The sequence below is a fragment of the Oryx dammah genome, unplaced genomic scaffold, assembly GCF_014754425.2.
Source record: "Oryx dammah isolate SB20612 unplaced genomic scaffold, SCBI_Odam_1.1 HiC_scaffold_10, whole genome shotgun sequence".
NCBI lineage: Eukaryota > Metazoa > Chordata > Mammalia > Artiodactyla > Bovidae > Oryx > Oryx dammah.
Window position 1 is genome coordinate 36,126,660 of NW_024070194.1, and position 20,123 is coordinate 36,146,782.

Here is a 20,123-nt window from a genome sequence, read left to right on the forward strand (position 1 = left end):
CTCTTTGGACCACATGGACTACAGCACACCAGGCTTCCCTGTCCCTCACCATCTCCCAGAGTTTGCCCAAGTTCATGTCCATTGAATTGGTGATGCCCTCCAACCATCTCATCCTCTGTTGCCCTCTTCTCCTGCCTTCGACCTTTCCCAGCATCAGGGTCTTTTCCAGTGAGTCAACTGTTTGCTTCAGATGGCCAAAGTTTTGGAGCTTCAGCTTCAGCATCAGTCCTTCCAAAGAGTATTCAGGGTTGATTTCCTTTTAAGATCAACTGGTTTGATCTCCTTCCTTTCCAAGAGACTCTCAAGAGACTTCTCCAGGACCACATGTTCTTAGTTCCCACATGATTATAAAATTCTTTGGGAAACTCTTTTCTCCAGCTTTTTACAGATCTCTGTTTTCTTTCAACTTCTGACATTTATCAGAAGATCCAGGGGCTAATCTCAATTATTGCTACTGTTTAAGTAAACCAGGGTTTGAACCCAAGTGTCCTGTGGAAGCTTGGAGTTATACCCACTGAACGTCCAAGAAAGTCCCTCTACCACCTCTTGTAGCCTTTGCCCTCAGAGCCATTAATTAAGGGACCTAGAGTGTGACAGGGCAGCCACGCCACTGATTTCCAAATTGATGCACTAGGACTGGGGTCTTGGTAGCATATGCACAATTTCTTTGAAGTCCCTTCAGTTTGATCTCTTATAAATCCTGAACTTTTAAAAAAAGAGCACAGGGTCTATTTTTGTTTCATTTTTTAACCATGGGATCGCTAGGGAATTCCCCTTGTTTCATTTTTAAGGTCTATCATAGGCGTTTATTTTTTGACAAAACAGGGAATATTTTTAATGAAATGAATTTGATTTACAGGTTTAGTTTTAGTCTGTAGTTTTAGTCTTCAAATTCTAATAATGGTTTCTTTTAAATTAAAAAAAAAAAGGAAAACAACTTTCTTCAGTTGTCATAGCTGAAATCTAATGATATTTTTCCCATTCCTGTCTGTTTGGAAGGCTTCATCATTTTTCTGTGTTTAGTCTTTAATAACGTACTCTTGTTCACTCTGCTTTGTTTTTAATTACATTTTTAACTCATGTAGTGGCTCAGATGGTAAAGAATCTGCTTGCAGTGCCGGAGACCTGGGTTCAATCTCTAGGTTGAAAGATCCCCTGGAGAAGGGAAGGGCTACCCACTCCAGTATTCTTGCCTGGAGAATTCCATGGACAGAGGATTCTGGAGACCTGTGGTCCATAGCGTTGCAGAGTCAGACGTGACTGAATGACTAATCCTTTCACTTTTAGTATATGCTTAGAGAATAATTTGATGTACTGGGTTTATGTTCTAATTTTGATGGTTTTGGCTGCCATACATTGTTAGTAGTCTTGTTTACTAGTGACCTCTCTGAATTTTGCTTCTTATCTGGCTAGAATATAGCCCCAGGCTTTGATTTTCTATTTCACGCATTTCTGAAGTTTTTGGCTTTAACACACAAAGGGCAACTTGTTTGATTATAAAATTCTTTGGGAAACCTTTTTCTCCAGCTCTTTTACAGATCTGTATTTTCTTTCAACTTCTGGTGTTTATTACTGCCTTGGAAAATCCTGGGGCTAATCTTAATTATTGCTACCATTTAAGTAAACCAAACATTTTCTCCATCTCCGAGTGTGTCTGTTTCATCCCATAGCTAAATGATTTTGCCAGGATATGCTGAAGTTCAATTTCTTCTCTTGACTTCTTAGTGACTCTAGTGTGCCCGTGTATGTATGTACTCAGTCATGTCTGACTCTGTGACTCGTCAGGCTCCTCAGTCCATGGAATTTTCCAGTCAAGAATACTGGAGTGGGTTGCCATTTCTTATTCCAGGGGATCTTCCCGACCCGGGGATTGAACACACATCTCTTTCGTCCGGCATTGGCAGGCAGTTTCTTTACCACTGAGCCACCTGGGAAGCTTGGTGTGCCCATCTCTGTACTCAGATTTTTCTTAATCTCAGAATCAGTTGTGATTTTTTTCCTGTATCTTTTGTATCTTTGTTTCATTGTTTATTTGGCTGCGTCAGATCTTAGTTGCAGCACTAGGGAACTTTGTTGTGGCATGTGGGTCTTTGTTGCAGCATTTGGGGCTTCTCTAGTTGTGACATAAGGGCTCTGGAGCCTGGGGGCAGCATGCAGGATCTTTTCGTTGTGATGCCAAGGTTTAGTTGCCCCATGGCCTGTGGGATTTTAGTTCCCTGACCAGGGATCAAACTTGCATCTCATGTATTAGAAGGCAGATTCTTAATCACTGGACTGCCAGGGAAGTCCTCTTCATTGTTCTTTAGAAAAAATTTTTTTATTGAGGTATAAATCAGAAACTGTAAAGTTCTCCCATTTAAAATGTACATTCAGTGGCTTCTGGTGAATCAGCCTTGGGCAACCATCAGGACAATCGAGTTTTAGAAATTTTCTTCATCCTATAAATAAATCCCAAACCCATTAAATCACTCTCATCCTGTCCCCTATTTCTACCCCAGCCCCAGGCAACCACTAATCTTCCTGTTTCTATAGATTTGTCTGTTCTGGACATTTCATATAAATGGAATCCTACAGCATGACTGGCTTCTTTGTTTTTTGTTTTTAAGTCCATTTAAGAAGCACTGGATTATTCATGTCTTGACTTTGCTCTTTGCTTTTTCCCCCTCCATGGTACTCATCTCTGAACTGTTATTGCCTTTCTGGCTTTTTCCACATCTAGGAGTTTCTCAGGCTTGTCCTTTACCTTTCATTTTTCTGCTGTTTTATGCAGTTTCACTTCTCTTTATTGCTTCTAAACTAATTCTGTGCTTTTTGTTTCCTCATAATTCTTCCCCACCCCAGCTTGTTGTTTCTTGGTCTTAGACCATTTTCTTCATGTAATTGTTTGATCCTGTTTCTTATGTTTATATTTAACTGTCTTTTTTTTTTTTCTTTGTTCCTTTTTTCCAAATTGAAATTTTCTTTTGGTTCCTGCATTGGAACCTTTCTAAAGCTTGTCTTCACAGAACATCCTGATTATAGTTCTTGTATTCAGGATACGAAGACTTGAGTATTTTTTCCATAGGCTAGACCCTGGGTTAGCTCACCTTGGAGCAAGGGACTACCTGGGCATGTTGCCTGGTGGGTTGAATGTGTCACATGTCACCTGTGTTTTGGGCACTTGTAGTTGTGATCTCTTGCCCCTGGACAGTTGAAGTACTTGGCTTCCAGCTATAGCTGGAAGTACTTGAAGTACTTGACTTCTGCTATAGCTTCTCCCCTAGTCCAGTGGCATCTTCCTCTTATGTTCATTGCTGATTTCCTTAAGATTACTCATGAATAAGTAACACTTAATGCTGCTTTTCACTCCAGAAGTTGTCCTGCTCCTTCTTCTGCTTTTATCTCAGGGATCTCATCTTCCAAGATGCATCTTCTGTCTGGCTGTTTCTCATCTGAGTTTCTTGGTTTTCTGTTTGAATTTGGGAAGTGCAGTGGTGGTGGCAAGATGAAGGCTAGTATTTGTCCTCTCACAGCAGAGATGAGGTGCCCATTGCCCAGATTTTGGCAGTCCTTTGGTAGGTCAGGACTGGAAAGGACAAAGTCTGATTGCAGGTGCAGCTTCTTCCCTTTCAGTGTATATCTGCCCTTTTCTGTGTCTTCATGGGCACTTCCACTGTCTGGTGGGGCCTCAGCAGCTGGGAGTGCATATAACAGGTGCCACATCCAGCTGGGCCCCAGGGGTTAGCTTTCAATGTAACAGTTATTGTTGGCTCTGCCTGTCATTTAATGAAGAAATCCTACCTTCAGATATATTTTTAATCTCTGAAAGTCTTTGAGTTTTGAAAACAGTTGTCTGTGGGCCCCTGATTGGGGAAATGAAAAATGACCCCTCCAAAAAAAGGAGTAAAATTAATCTCCCTTTTCACTGAGCATAAAGCAGTGTGGGTGGACTTGTTCATCTGAATGGAAGGGATTGGAAAGATAGGTTTTAATTTTCCTTATTTGTGTAAGTTTGAGAAATGTAATCCCAGCAGTTGCTTGGTTTTCACAATGGTATCCAGCCTGCCACATAGAAACCTGCTACAGATTGATGGTAAACAGACCATACTGGAGGCATGCAGTAACAGTTTGTAACCAGGTGGTGGCTGTTGTGTAATACAAAGTAGATAGCATTTCTGACTAGGTGGGGTGGTTATACAATTTTGGTGAGCCTCTGTGGGTTATAAAAACCGAAGTTCCTTCAGCACCTGAAGCGTCTCATGCTGAGCATCCGAATGATCCCATCCTTGAGAAGAGCCCAGCACAGAATTGTTGGGTGGGGGCAGTGAATACAAAGTATTTTTGGGAGATACTACAGTAAGATTTCTTTCTTCAGGTAAGACCATTTCTTGGTACATAAGCTGTACTTTGGGGAATTAGTGTCTGCGTCTATGTATCTGTCTGTGCATCTGAGTTCGTGGGTGTCTGGTTCCATGCATATGCATCTGTGACTGTGTGTGCCCGTCTATGACTGTGTGCTGGTTTGGGGCGGGAGGGGATTTTTTTTTTTTTGGCTAATACATGGCTCTATAGGTAGGTAAGGCACCTATAGCTTGAGTTTCCCCAGCTGGGTTACTAGAAAATCTCCAAAGTCTTTTTTGGTGCTGTCAGACATTATTTGAATATTAATAACATTAACATTTATGCAACTCTTAGAAGACAGTGCTCTTCATTAAATACGTGAGAGTGCCAATAAAAAATCTGATCTGCAGCAATTAAAATGTTAAATTCAGGGAATTCCCTGGTGGTCCAGTGGCTGAGATTCTTGAGTTCCCAATGCAGGGGGCATAGATTCCATTCTTAGATCTGTCAGGAAAGTAAGTTCTTGCGTGCCAAGTATCTTGGCCCCAAAAAAGTTAGATTGAGTGTTTTTCAGGTGTTCATTTACCCTATTCTCTGAGTGAGGTCCAGTCCGGGGACTTTGAAGGCCTTGTCTGCTCTTTTATACAGAATTTTAGGGGTTTGAGGAAAAGTAAGTTCACAGACAGCGAGGAACATGGATTAAACAAACCTCAAGGAGAGCTAGAGCCTCTTTTATAGCTGAATACATCCATTTTTTAATTCTTTTAAGGTTGTGGGGCTGTAAAAATGTCAGGTTAAGACGCCAACAAAAGCCATATATCTGTGCCATAGGATTCTAAGTAATTGCAGTCTCTGTATCAACTGGATGTGGTTTTCTTTTCTTTCTTTTTCTTCTTTTTTAAATAGGTTAGGAGGAACATGCCCCTCTGAAGGAAAAAAAAAGAAAGGTATGGGATGTTTATTAAAGGTCAGGAAAAAGGCTCCCATTTAATGAAAGTTAAGGGAAGGCTGTTTCACTTGCTGTGTACTTGGTGTGAGTCTGGAGAAAAATTAGTGTCCCAGCCCCAGGTATTGCACAGCAGTGTAGTTAAACCCTGGTGTAGCTTCCCTGGTAGCTCAGATGATAAAGGATCTGGCGGGAGTGCGGGAGACCTGGGTTGAGAAGATCCTCTGGAGGAGGGCATGACAACCCACTCCAATATTCTTGCCTGGAGAATCCCCATGGACAGAGTAGCCTGGCAGGCTATACAGTCCATGGCGTCGCAAAGAGTCGGACACAACTGAGGGACTAAGCACATTCCACTATTCAGCCATCAGGTAGTCCATCAAGATAGGTGAAATTGCAGAGCGCCCCTTTTCTCATCTTGGGAGAGTCTGTGAGGAGGAGACAGAACTCTCAGTAAACTGGAATAGGGGGCAGCAGGGGTGAGTGAGGAGAAAAAAATTATTGTAGAAGAGATTCGCAAATGGGATCTCTTCCAGATTATAGGAAGAGAGCAGGTAGTTGAGAGAAGTAAGTGGGCCAAAGTCCAGCAAAACAGAGCAGATATAATGAATGATCAGGAAATTAGGGAAAGGTGGAGCTTGACCTCTCTGCAGGTGCAAGAAAGAAATTTTGTTTTGGCAGTTGGGGCAGAAGAAAGGCGAGAGCATTCCAAAGAGGGATGGATTAGTCTGAAGAGTAATTCAAGGAGAGAGCTGGTAAGTCAGTTTGAGCTTAAAGCATCAGGATGTTGTTCCTAGCACGTGAACAGTGCCTTCTCTTCTGCAGTGGGGGCAGCAGTGGCAACAGTAGCTGGAGGTGACAAATGAGTCATCAGCTGTCCTGGAAAGGGAGGATGAAGCAGGAGCTGAGGGGGCACAGAGTTAGCAGGGCAGGGCCATCCCCTGGAGATTACTTGAGCACTCAGGGTTGCTGTTGTACTGGAAAGGTGGTGGGGGAGGAGGGGGACATCAAATAACAGGTTACTTGGAGGTGTAGAAATGTCTTTTTATTCCCTGATGATAACTGGGACTTTGCTCAGCTTCCACGAAAATGACCATCAGACCTAACATCTCAGGCCTTTACTGGCATTTCATCTTTCGAGCCGTGGGGGAATAGGAGCAGTTTCAGTGATCTGTGTGTCTGCCACTTCCCCTTGGCTTTTGTCCAAGGGTATGTCAACGTCTCTGTGCCTCAGTTTTCTAAACTGAGGGGATAATAACAACCCCTCCTAGAATTTGAATAAAGTTAAGTGAAATTATGCAGTTTTGCACATTTTGTCATTAAAATTGCATGTAAAATTAACTTTTCAGTGCCCCTGTACATTAAAAATAATATTAATACATTAAAAATAGTGTTTCAATAAAAATCATTTGTACAAAAAGTGACATGTTAAATCACACAGAAGTAAATGCAATAAAATGCATCTTGATTCTGCTTGAGTTTTCTCAAATATCTGTTTATATTTTAATCCTGGCCCACAGGCTATACTTTCTCCTCTATTACCTCTCCCTCACCTTCTCTCTTATCCCAGCCATATGTTTTCCTTGAACAAACCTGGAGAGCAGGGAATAGGTTTTGTTTTGATTTTATGGCTAACTGGTGCTTGGAAAAATGCTCAGGTTTTCTCCATATATTTGAATCCCTTTTATGTGATGAACACCGTGTCCCTGCCCAGTCCCTGCCTGGTTGGGGAGCTGGACCAAGAAACTATGTACTATGGAAACAGGAATGTGGAGGGACAACTAACCCAGAAATACTTCCTATAGGAGGAGGCTTTTTGAGCTAAGACCTGGGAACTCTGCATGTCAGCATGGTTCGAGTGGGTAGTATTTGGGGCAGGAGAGGCACAGTAAGGATGATGGATCTTAAGGTCTTATAATTTTAAATAAAGTTTGGGGAAAAGATTTCTATTGGATGATACTAGCCACAGCATCTGACACCTACATTAAGTCAAAAACAGAGATCAATGGTGACTTTGTATTTTAGAGCCATCAGACTAACAGAACATCAGTTGCTTTGGCCTCTTACTGTAAACTTGACTCCAATTTTCCCCTAATGGAGCAACTGATGAGTCATTGTCTTCTCCAGATGGCATGACCAGCGATTTTCATGACTCAGGCTGTGTGTAGACTGACATCAGCGAAACAGCCTGTCTTGGGCTGGATCTAAGCTTCTTTAGGGTTTAGAGTTTAGTCTGGGACTAGAGGTTATTCTGTACCAAAGACTTCCCAGGCCATGTCTCTAGAAGGAACCAAAGGGGTCTTCTGCATTCAGAGAATACTTTTTAACATCTATCATTTTATCATTTCGTCTTATGCTCCAAAAATATTTGCTTTGAATTAGGAATGGTCTTCCTCACTCACCTCACACCATAGATGTGCCAGGAATATTTGCCATGTCTATTCAATGGCTTTGTGTCCCCTCTGTTGAGGACCCTGACTCCATTTTTAGGTGATTCCTAAGTAGTCAAGCCCCTGGAGAAGGACATGGCAACCCACTCCAGTATTCTTGCCTGGAAAATTGCATGGACAGAGGAGCCTGGTGGGCTGAAGTCCACGGGGTCACGGAGTCAGACATGACTGGGTGACCATCACTCACTAAGTAGTCGAGCAACACTCGTCCCAGGGCCTTTCTCTTCCAAGTTCCCTGTAGGCTTGCATCATAGGCTCCTCGTAGGTCCTTGGGCTCCTGAGGTTCTTAGCAGGTGGTTTCTGAGATGAAACCTGGCAGCCAACCCTGATTCCCCTTCAGAAAACCAGGTTCTATTTGACATTTTAAAAATTTCCTCCTTGAGAACAAATTGACAAACCAAGACAGTGCCAAAAGCTTACACAACTTATTGCAATGTAAACAGATACTATCTTGAATGCAGTTACTGAGGTGTTTTGATTTAGGGCTCTGACAGATTTTAAAGAAAGGCCACTCTGAACCATGATTCTGAACACTCTCCATTGTTAAGGCAAGGTGACGTTATATTTTGTTATCAGTGTTGTCATCTTGTATCACTTTGGCAAATTACTTTTGTGAGTATGTTAAAGTTTAGCAAATAACATGTATTAAACTGAGTGCTTGAAATACGCCTTTTGTGTCACTGAGCAGAGCTTTAGTTTACATCACTGACTTCTAGACTCTTTTTGACTGACCCGCAGTTTTTACCTTTAGAAGGGTTACCTTTATCTTGTGAGGTGTGCTCTGAATTTTCTTTATTCTGTTAAATTTCATTGTTCTACAAATTCTTGTTGAGATCAAGTTGATTTCTTGGCCCATTAGTGGATGGTGACTTGCAGTTTGAAAAATAAGAGCAAGAGTTCTTAAGAGTGTTTTGGAAATGACTGTAGAATAATTTCCACCCCCGTTAGTTACAGCCTGTGAGCCTAACTGTAATCACAAGATCAAATAATAACCAATTCTTACAGGTTCATTTCATTACTGCTTAAATGGAATAATGATAGCCAGGGTCAGAATTTTAAACTGAATTTTAAACCCTAAAGCAAGACTCAATGTTAGGCAACCATTTAAGTCATTATATTTAAAGGGAATTTGATCACGTACAAGTTGAGGATATTTTTACCAGTAATCTTTCTTTTGGCTTGAATTAAAAGTATTTAGGTCACATGTTAGCATTTAACAGAATTTAATGGAGAGCCACAGTTCAACTATAATCCCCTAATGATGGGATTTAAGCAGAGAGCCAGAGATTGACTTTTAAAATGTGCTTTATCATTGAACTTGGCTGGCTCTGAGAGTTCTTGTTTGTCTTTGGAAGGACCAGATTACCACTTGGCAAGTTCAGGTTTTGAATTTACTTATTCCAGAGTTTTCCTTCTTGGTCATTTACTCACACCTGTCCAGATATGTTTCTGCTCGTAGAGAGCATAGCTTGATCCTACCCCAGGTTGCCCAATCCAAAGGTGTTGATCTGACCACTAGCATCAGAACATTTATGCACTTGTTAAAAATGTCAGCCCCAGGTTTCAATGCAGGTCTATGGAATCAGAATTTAGGGGAAGGGACATTTTTTAATGTTGGTGGGATGAGAGTTAATTAAGTTTCTTTTCTTCTAAAGTCAATTTTATTGAGCCATAGTTTACAAACAATAAATGGAAGAAGTGGAAATGTTAGTCACTCAGTTGTGTCCGACTCTCTGATCCCATGGACTGTAGCCCTCCAGACTCCTCTGTTCATGAGATTCTCCAGGCAGGAATAGTAGAGTGGGTAGCCATTCCCTTCTCTTGGGTATCTTCCCAACCCAAGGATCGAACCTGGGTCTCCTGCATTGCAGGTGGGTTCTTTACCATCTGAACCACCAGGAAGCCAATGAATGGAGCCACCAGAATCATAACTAAGATCTGGAACATTTCTGTCACTCCACAGGTTCCTTCCTCTGCCTTTGGAGTCCCTTCTTCCCACCTTTGCTCTGTAGGCCACCATTCTCTGCTTCCAGCCACCAAAGATTAGTTTTGTCTATAGGGAATCAGGCAACATATCTTGTGTCTGGCTTCTTCTACTCAGAGTAGTATCTTCCATTTCTCCTTATTAGGTACATCAACAGTAGCTTCCTTCTAACTGCTGAGTATACCTTTGTTTGGACCCACCATGATTTGCTTATCTATTTGCCTGTTGATATAAACTTTTCTGTGTCTTTAATTTGGGAATGTTATAATAAAAACCCAGGTCTCCCACGTTACAGGCAGATTCCTTACCAGCTGAGCTACTAGGGAAGCTCTGATAATAATAATAGCTTTGAATATTTTTCTGCCAGTATTTGTATAGAAGAAATCTGTATACTGTATAAGATTCCCACTTGAGTTTTAGGGATATGAACCACTAATTCTTACTCTTTATTCTTTTTTTCTTATTCTGTGTAGTTTTGGAGAACTGTAGGTTTTGTATCTAGATAAAACAGTGGATTTGCTGTGCAGTTATGGTTTCAATGTTGCATTTATTCAGTGCCACCTTTTTGGGGTAGATGTGTACCTCATCAACATTTGTTGTGTGTTGTTTTAAGAACCCCCTACCCGCCTGACAGGGGGCTTCCCAGGTGGCACTAGTGGTAAAGAACCCGCCTGCCAATTCAGGAGATGTGGGAGACTTGGGTTCGATCCTGGGTTGGGAAGATCCCCTGGAGGAGGGCATGGCAACCCACTCTAGTTTTCTTGCCTGGAGAATCCCGTGGACAAGGGAGCCTGGTGGGCTACAGTCCATAGGATCACAAAGAGTCGGGCGTGACTGAAGAGACTCAGCACACACACCACCCAACAACCTGAAGGCCAGACTTATTCAGACATTCTCAGAGGCTACACATGAATTTCCCTGCTATAGGGATCCCTCTCAGACCTATGTTGTGCTGTGGCAGGAGATTCAAGTCTGAGAAATTACTATTTGAGGTGGGGTTTTCTCTGTCGTTTAAGTGCTTGGTGCTATTGTGTAGAGAGGCCATCCAGGAATTGCAGGCTGCCCGACCTGGAAAACTGAATGAATCATAACCAGTTGGTGCTCCTGAAATTTGAAGGCACCTCTGTGGCAAGACTGAAAAGGTACTAGTGAAAGAGTTGGCATTTGTATGTGTAGCAGGATGCAGGAGTCTAGACCCTGGACCTTCGGCAGTTGTAGTGTGTTGCGAAGAGTTCTGAAGGGACTTGGGCCAAACGGAACGCTGGTCTTGGACTGACAGTTGCTTTTCAATCAGATCTGCTAAAGCTTTTTGAATATAAAGATGCAATGTTTACAGGGGTAAAATGGTAAGTCATAGTTGAAGGAGTTGACACTGACAAGGGAAAAATGGTCAGATTAAAAAATTCAGTGCAAAAGAAATGATCACTGACTGAATAGCTGATGAATAGCTCATGAAATAAACAAAGATGAAAAATTGTTATTCTGCTTGGAAACCTATGCATTATGATAGGTAAAATAGATAGCCAATGGGAATTTGCTGTGACTAGGGGAACTCAAACCAGGGTTCTGTAACAACCTAGAGGGATGGGATGGGGAGGGAGGGGACACAGATATATCTATGGCTGATTCATGTTGATGTTTGGCAGAAACCAACACAATGTTGTAGAGCAGTTATCCTTCAATTAAAAATAAATACATTTAATTATAAGAAATTGTTATTCTGCATTTGTGCATAATTATTGGTGGCCTGCCAACGCTGAAGATGCAAGAGATGCAGGTTTGATTTCTGGATTGGGAAGATACCCTGGAGTAGGAAATGGCAGCCTGCTCCAGTATTCTTCCCTGGAAAATTCCGAGGACAGAAGAGGCTGGTGGGGGGCTATAGTCCATGAGGTCACAAAGAGCATGGTCACAAAGAGCACGCACACACACACACACACTCACACACACACCTGATGGCTAGAGACCCACACCCACTCCCATTCCCACCCTCATGGCTACAGAGCTGGTGGCTCAGTCTTTAGGGAACTGAAAGATTTGTTGAAGATCTGATTATTTTACTTTTTATTTATAGCAGAATCTCCCAGATTGCTATTTTCCCACCATGTCAGCATTATGTTTATTGAGGTTGATTTATTATTTTTTTGAGTCTGTAGTGATTTCTTACTTGCTCTAAGGTAGTGATTTTTAACATAGAGTCATGATATACCTCTTTTATGGTTAGTTCCCTCCTTCACTTGCTAAGTATAATTTACAAATCCTTGGCTTTTCTCCATGCTCTTCTGACAACAAAAATTACTTTACAACTTTAAACATGAGAACTGTATTCTATACCACTTTGCTTTGTGTCCCCTTGGTAAGGAGAAATGATCACTTTTCTGGATTTGATTCTTAATAGCAGGGAAGACAGAGAAGGCAATGGGACCCCACTCCAGTACTCTCGCCTAGAAAATCCATGGATGAAGGAGCCTGGTAGGCTGCAGTTCATGGGCTCGCTAAGAGTTGGACATGACTCAGCGACTTCACTTTCACTTTTCACTTTCATGCATTGGAGAAGGAAACGGCAACCCACTCCAGTGTTCTTGCCTGGAGAATCCCAGGGACGGGGGAGCCTGGTGGGCTGCTGTCTACGGGGTCGCACAGAGTCGGACACGACTGAAGCGACTTAGCAGCAGCAGCAGGGAAGAACTGGGTACTGATGTGGCTCTTGGGGGAGAAAGTGAGCATAGTTTTCATTGTTAAGTACATTAACTTTAGGAAATACAGAGGAATAAGAGGAAGAAAATAAGTCCTTTGCTGTCCCACCAATCAACATGACAGTTGACATTTTGGTGTGTTTATGCATGCGGCGCACTTACACATACACAATGAGTTATTGCTGTACATACTGCTTTTTCCATTTTTTAAATTGCTTTTTGTCCTTTTCATTCATTGCATCATTTGAGAAAATCGGTATTGTTATATATTACTGAGATCTACCCTCTTAATGAACTTTTAGGTGAACTACAACATATCTCTATAACTTATTCATCTTGCATAATAAACTTTATATCTGCTGAAAAGCAACATCCTACTTTCCCCTCTGCACCAGTTCCTGGCAACCACCATTCTACTCTCTGCTTCTATGACTGACTGTTTCAGATAGCTCATACAAGTGGAATTTTGTGGTATTTGTCATTTTGTGACTAGTTTATTTCTATTAATATAATACTGTTTTTTTAATAATACCAGTTTTTGTATATAACTTAGGGCACACATTTCCCCATGTCAGTCAGTATTTCTGTGCTATCTTTTTAATGGCTATAGTGGCATTCCTTTGTAGGATCATACCATGGTTTTGGGCTTCCATGGTGGCACAGTGTAAAAGAATCTGCCTGCCAGTGGAGGAGATGCAACAGATCCCTGGGTAGGTAGGGAAAAGTGAAAGTGAAGTCGCTCAGTGGTGTCCGACTCTTAGCGACCCCATGGACTGTAGCCCACCAGGCTCCTCCGTCCATGGGATTCTCCAGGCAAGAGGTTTGGAGTGGGCTGCCATTCCTGCCACAGTAGAGCCATCAAGATGAAACACAGGAGGCTTTTGTGCTGTTAAGATGATGGTGTATGCAGTGGAAGTGCACATATTTGGGAGTTCTTGGTCTGAGGAGGGCAGGCTTAAGCTCTGGAGAAGGAGCTCTGCCAGCTTGAAACTTAAGTCTTGTTTGTATAGACGTTGTTAGGACAGGAATACTGATTTAAAAGTTTGAGTTCTGCTGCTGCACTGCTTATAACTGGGTGTCCTTTGGCAAGTTACTATTAATTTCTCTGAAGCTCAGTTTCCACTTTTATAGAGTTAGTGTGCCTATCAAGTAGTAATTTTTGTTTATATAATGAGAGGTAAGAGATGTCTCTGGCACACATGGACACATAGCTGGAAAACTGTCATTATTATAATTTTCATTATTGATGAATCAGACCTTTTATCCCTCAGCCCCGTCTTTCCCCTTGTCTTGGGCTCAGGGGCAAGATAGTACTTGTTATTCACTCAGTCGTATCCGACTCTTTGTGACCCCATGGACTGAAGCTCGCCAGGCTTCCCTGTCCTTAACTGTCTCCTGGAGTTTGCTTAAATTCATGTCCGTTGAATGAGTGATGCAGGATGCAGATAGCACGGGCGTTGCTTGTTCTCTGTGTTTTGCCCAGAGTAGGAAGAAGGATCAATTAGGCACTGTGGGAGGACACTTTCCCATTTCAGGTTTTTTGCCAGATTTTGCCTTCTGTTTTACCACAAATTCTAACATAGACCCTAAACTTCACTGTTTAAAATCTTTTGCTGCGTTTGCCTTTGGGCCTTGACATTTCCCCGCTTGAAAATTCAACTCTACACATAAAAGACGCTCATCTCAGGTTAGTGCGTGGTTTCTGGCCTTGAGGCTGTCTTCATAAGTCTTGAGTACTTGGCTGTCGAGTGCTTTGTCATTTTGGGACTTTCAAAAATATATTTTTATTTTCGGTGGTCACCGTCTTCTCCTTTTCTTCCTCTTCTTCTTCCCTCCGTTTGTCCATCTTCTTGGACTTTGTAGCCTTCTGCCCCAAAACCTTGCTCAAACTTCCTGCCCTATACTTTCTTTGGCCCCAAAACCTTTTATGCTCACTTGGGTCTACGTCATTAGGACTTTCCAAAGGCTGATGTTCTGTAAGAGACAGGCAAAAGAAAGTGGATGGGTCCCCTCAGTATAGCTTGTATTGTTGTTCAGTCACCTAGTCATGTCTCACTCTTTGCAACCCCATGGAGTGCAGCACGCCAGGCTTCCTTGTCCTTTACTATCTCAGCTATCTCAAACTCGTGTCCACTGAGTTGATGATCCATACAACCATCTCATCCTCTGTCGCTGCCTTCTCCCCTGCCCTCAGTCTTTCCCAGCATCAAGGTCTTTTTCAGTAAGTTGACTCTTAGCATCAGATGGCGAAAAGGATTAGAGCTTCAGCTTCAGCCCTTTCAATGAATATTCAAAGTTGTTTGCCTTTAGCATTGACTAGTTTGATCCCTGCTGTCCAAAGGACTCTCTCAAGAGTCTTCTCCAACACCACAGTTTGAAAGCGTCAGTTCTTTGGTGCTCAGCCTTCTTATTGGTCCAGTTGTCACAACCATACATGACTACTGGAAAAACTATAGCTCTGACTAGATGAACCTTTGTTAGCAAAGTGATGTCTCTGCTTTTCAATCCACTGCCTAGGTTTGTCATAGCTTCTCTTCATGGAGCAAGTGTCTTTTAATTTCATGGCTGCAGACACCATCCACAGTGATTTTGGAGCACAAGAAAATAAAGTCTATCACTGCATTTTCCCCTCTCTATTTGCCATGAAGTGATGGGGCCGGATGCCATGATCATAATTTTTTGTATGTTGAGTTTTAAGTCAGTTTTTTCACTCTCCTCTTTCACCTTCATCGAGAGGCTCTTTAGTTCCTCTTCTCTTTCTGCTGTTAGGGTGGTGTCATCTGGGTATCTGAGGTTATTGATATTTCTCCCGGCAATCTTGATTCCAACTTGTGCTTCATCCAGCCCAGCATTTCATATGATGTACTCTGAATATGTTAAATAAGCAGGGTGACAATATACAGCCTTGATGTACTCCTTTCCCAATTTTGAACCAACCTACTGTTCTATGTGCAGTTCTAACTGTTGCTTCTTGACAGGTTTCTGAGGAGGCAGGTAAGGCCATCTGGTATCCCCATCTCTTTCCAGAGTTTCTTGTGATCCACACAGTCAAAGGCTTTAGTGTAGTCAGTGAAGCAGAACTGGATGTTTTTCTGGGATTCCCTTGTTTTTTCTATGATCAAGTGGATGTTGGTAATTTTATCTCTGGTTCCTCTGGCTGTTTTAAATCTAGCTTGTACATCTACACTTAAGGCTTCCCTGGTGGCTCAGTTGGTAAATAGTCTGTTGCAATGCAGGTGACCTGGCTTTGATCCCAGGGTTGGGAAGATCCCCTGGAGAAGGAAATGGCAACCCACTCCAGAATTCTTGCCTGGAGAATTCCATGGACAGAGGATGCTGGTGGGCTACAGTTCATGGGGTCACAAAGAGTCTGGCATGACTGAGTGACTAACTTTACTTTTGTACATCTGGAAGTTCTTGATTCACATACTGTTGAAACCTAGCTTGAAGATTTTGAGCATTACCTTGCCTTGCATGTGAGGTAAGTACAATTGTGCAGTAGTTGTAACATTCTTTGGTCTTGCGCTTCTTTGGGATTGGAATGAAAACTGACCTTTTTGAGCCCTGTGGCCACTGCTGAGGTTTACAAATTTGCTGGTATACTGAGAACAGTACTTCAACAGCATCATCTTTAAATGATTTTAAATAGCTCAGCTGGAAATGCATAACCTCCACTAGCTTTGTTTATAGTAATGCTTCCTAAGGCCCACTTGACTGCACACTCCAGGAAGCTTGTAAGGGTCAGTTAAACATTGGGTAGAGAAATGGAGTACAGAGTACTTGATGAAAAGTGGTCTCGTCCAGATGGAATTTTATCCCTCTCTGTTTCTGGTGATGAGGGCCAATGGGGAGAGTTGGCTCCTGCAATGGACATATACATCTGAAACAAACATGAAGATAAAATTAACCTAGTGAAATAAATGTATTCTACATTAAAGTCCTGTCGTTTTAGCTAAAGTTAATGTGGGTTTAGTTCAGTTCAGTTGTTCAGTCATGTTCGACTCTGTGACCCCATGGATTGCAGTACTCCAGGCTTCCCTGTCCATCACCAACTCACGGAGCTTGCTCAAACTCATGTCCATCGAGTCGGTGACGCCATCCAACCATCTCATCCTCTGTCGTCTCCTTCTCCTCTTGCCTTCAGTCTTCCCTAGCAAGTAGAATAAATGTATTCTACATTAAAGTTCTTTCATTTCCCCTAACTTGGGTAAGTGTAGATTTGAAAGCTCTGCTGACATGCAGATGGCAGTGGGGCTGGATGTAGAGCAAAGAGGTTATGGTCCCTCTGGAAGTGACTGGCAGGTAGTCTTATAAAGACCCAACAGTTTCCACCATCCTCTTTGCTTGTCCTGGCTTCTGGAAAACATAAGGTCTTGGCCATGGTAAAAATCTGTCAGGGTCTCTTCAGGCAGATTTTATTAATATATTTAGGTATGCTTGTTGTCACACTGTTTTTTTGTTCAGATCTTGGAAAGCTGATGGCTGGCAGTGGCCAAATCACAATGTAGAAGACTGATGGATTTGGTTACATAAAAATAAAAACAATTCTAAAAGATCATTCACAGAATTCGTGAGCAAGCAAAACACTGGGCTAAGATACTTGCATCGAATATAACAAGAAAGTATTATCTGTCCTACGCATTCTACAGAGTGTTTAGCAGCACACCTGGCCTCCACTTACTAGATACTAGCAGCTATCTCCCAGTTGTGATGACCAAAAGTATCTTCAGACATTGCCAGATATCCCCTGGAGGAAAAAAAAATCACTCCTCACTGAGAGCCACTGCTTTAAAGAGTGATGGATGAGATGTGAACCAGAATGCAGAATGTGGATGAACATTTAAACCGAAAGAGCCACCTCAAAGATTTTTGTGTTTGTGTACCTAGCTCTCTCCTACTGAGGCAACTTGACATTCTGGCAGCTATTTCTGTTATTTTTCCTTTTTGCCCTTTAACTGTTGAATTCTCCAATTTTGTGTTTTCTTATTGTTTATATTTCTGTTTTTCTCCAGCCTATCTAAAGTATTTGTTGATTGAGGTGTCTTAAGAAAATTCCCTGAACAGAAGGTTTTCTACTTGTCTTTACAAACTTCTTGTAGGCCTGCCTTCTCATTTGCAGGACAGCTTGTCTGGCTTATTCATTCTCTGTGGGAAATTAATTGATGCTAAGATCTGACATTGTTCTAACCTAAGTGCCAGTGGATGTTTCCTGTCCCTTCTCCCCTCTACCTGCATGCGGTATTTTTTTCTCTATCTTAGGGAATTCCCTGGCGGTCCTGTGGCTAAGACTCCACACTTTCACTGCTGAAGGTGCAGGTTCGGTCGCTGGTTTGGGAGCTAAGATCCATACAATCCTAGTAAGTGGGCTGTGGCTGAGCTGTCTAGTATGATCACCGCTAGCCAAACTTAAATTTGATACAAATAAAAGTTCAGTTTCTGTATCTGCACTAGTTACATTTTCAAAATTTATTTATTTATGGTTGCGCTGTATCTTTGTTGCTGTGGGCTTTTCTCTAGTTGCTGCAAGTGGGGGCTCCTCTAGTTGCTGTGTGGGGGCTTCTCGTGGTGCGGCTTGTCTAGTTGTGGAGCACCGGCTCTAGGGTGCACAGGCTCTAGAGCACAAGCTCAGCAATTGTGGCGCACAGTCTTAGTTGCCTCGCAGCATGTGGAATCTTCCCGGACCAGGGATCACACCCGTGTCTCCTGCATTAACAGCTGCATTCTTTACCACTGAGCCCCCAGGGAAGACTTGGGCTTGTCACATTTTAAGTGCTTAGTATCCTGTGACTAGTGACGAATGTATTGGACAAGACAGATGTGTAGGATATTAACATCATTGTAGAAAGGTTCTGTTGGATAGTGCTGGACTAAAAGATAGATACTGTAATGCATGTCAAAGAAATGCCTCTTCTGTTTTTTTCCTCCCTAGTATTACGATATTTTTGATAGTCAGTTTTGGTGGTCCCCCTCTCCAGAGGGTGGTTCAGAATCTGAATGACTATAAATGAAGGTGGATGAGGACTTGAAAAGTGATTAAGTAATGAGTTTTTTTTAATGTTTGTATATAATTGTACTCTGAATTTCCTGTGCAGGAAACACAATGTCTGTGTGTCTTGTGTGTTGTTTGTATGCTTGACATGATTTGGCTGCTTTCTTTTTTTCTAGGTGCTAAGAAATGGCATTTGTGGGGCTCATCTCTCCCTGAGAATCGGCACTGGAAGAGCTGAGTCTGAACTTCCAACCACTTCAGTCCCCAAGCTACTCTTTTTCTCTTAATGATGGGTATTGGTAAGAACACTACATCCAAATCCATGGAGGCTGGAAGTTCAGCTGAAGGCAAATATGAAGATGAAGCGAAGCACCCGTCTTTCTTTACTCTTCCGGTAACAGCATTCCCTGTCTTCCTTTCTTCTTAAGTCACTCTAAAGTAGTTTCTGCATTGAATAGGATTAACATTAATACTTCTGTTCTCAGTGAAGGTTAAGGCGATTGAAGAGCAAATACTTTTCACACAAGATAGCCTTTGGGAACCCTATTGTCTGACAGTGGTTTGGGCCTGCTTCGACTGAGTGACTTCACTCACTCATTGCCTGGAGTCACCTGATGGGATTAACTCCAAGAAGGAAGTGTGCCTTGCTGTGAACACTGTAAAACTGGCCCAGTGTTTACTGTGTTCTAGAGGATGTTGAAGGCTTAATTTTATCTCCAAAAATGTGTTTTTATGAAATAATCTGTGACCCAACTTCAGACTTGTATTTCAAGGGGGGAGGATGAATGACTGCATTCATTGTTTGGAACCCAAATGCCCATGGCTTGTATTATGGTAATGGCATCCAAGAGAGAGATATTTTACCTGGATAAGTGATATCAGATAAGTCACATAAGGCTGATGACACACATTCATTATATTCAGTGCTAATTTTTTTTTCAGATGTAGGATTATGACTTGATGTGTGTAAAGATACCTAAAGTGTTGGTTTAAAAAAGAAAAAAGCTCTTTAGAGGGATCTTGCCTCAGGTTTTTTTCCCCTTAGTATTAGAAATGGTAATGTCAAGAATACCATTCTAGGATTCTTTAAAACAGGGTCCTAGAATTTGCCTTGTTGCAAATACCCAGTAAGAAAAATACGAACACAGCATCTTTAAGTACGTTGGTTGACCAAATCTACAGTAATATTTTGATTTTTACACTGTGAAATCAGGGAGATATTTCACTGATTTTTGTAAGTGGTGTTACTTGTTTTCTTTCTTCAAAGTAAAAATTTCTGTTATACTGAAGGTTTATCTAGAGGAAGAGAGAAATCAGGTTTCCAGATTTAAACTAGAGCATCTTTGAAAAATGAAAAGGAAAGTTCATGCCTGGGTTTTGACTTGTCTCTCCTGCACCATTTGCTCAGCAGACCATTTACCCTGCCCTACTCTACTTGAGAGACAAAAACTTTAATTCACTTGGGTCTGCTTTGTCATTATGGTTTAGGGATTTAGGCTTAATAGCATTCAGATTGTGATAGTGCACAATTAGTGGTTAAATTCACCCATATATGTTATCAGTTTTCATATTCACTGTTGTTTTTTGTGTCCCTCTTCTCTTTGTTCACTTGTCTTTTAAACCATACCAAGGGTCTATGAATGGTCACTGTCTTTGTGTGTTTGCACTTCTGAAAATAACTGTATTTTGCTCTGAACTCTTGAATAGACTTCTGTTAACTGTACAGTACAGCCACCCA

The 20,123-nt window shown here is 41.8% G+C and overlaps 1 protein-coding gene across 3 annotated transcripts in view; it reads left to right on the forward strand.

The window, feature by feature from the left end:
• Nucleotides 1-20,123, forward strand: part of SLC23A2 (solute carrier family 23 member 2) — a 137,557-nt gene that overhangs the window by 31,293 nt on the left and 86,141 nt on the right. For 2 of the 3 annotated variants that reach the window (XM_040247906.1, XM_040247909.1), the window contains exon 2: nucleotides 18,562-18,779. In XM_040247906.1, the coding sequence (XP_040103840.1) occupies nucleotides 18,672-18,779 (108 nt within the window). In that variant the 5' untranslated portion in view covers nucleotides 18,562-18,671. Of the gene's footprint in view, nucleotides 1-3,990; nucleotides 4,355-18,561; nucleotides 18,780-20,123 lie in introns of those variants that run through there. The other variant, XM_040247908.1, reaches the window with a different exon arrangement.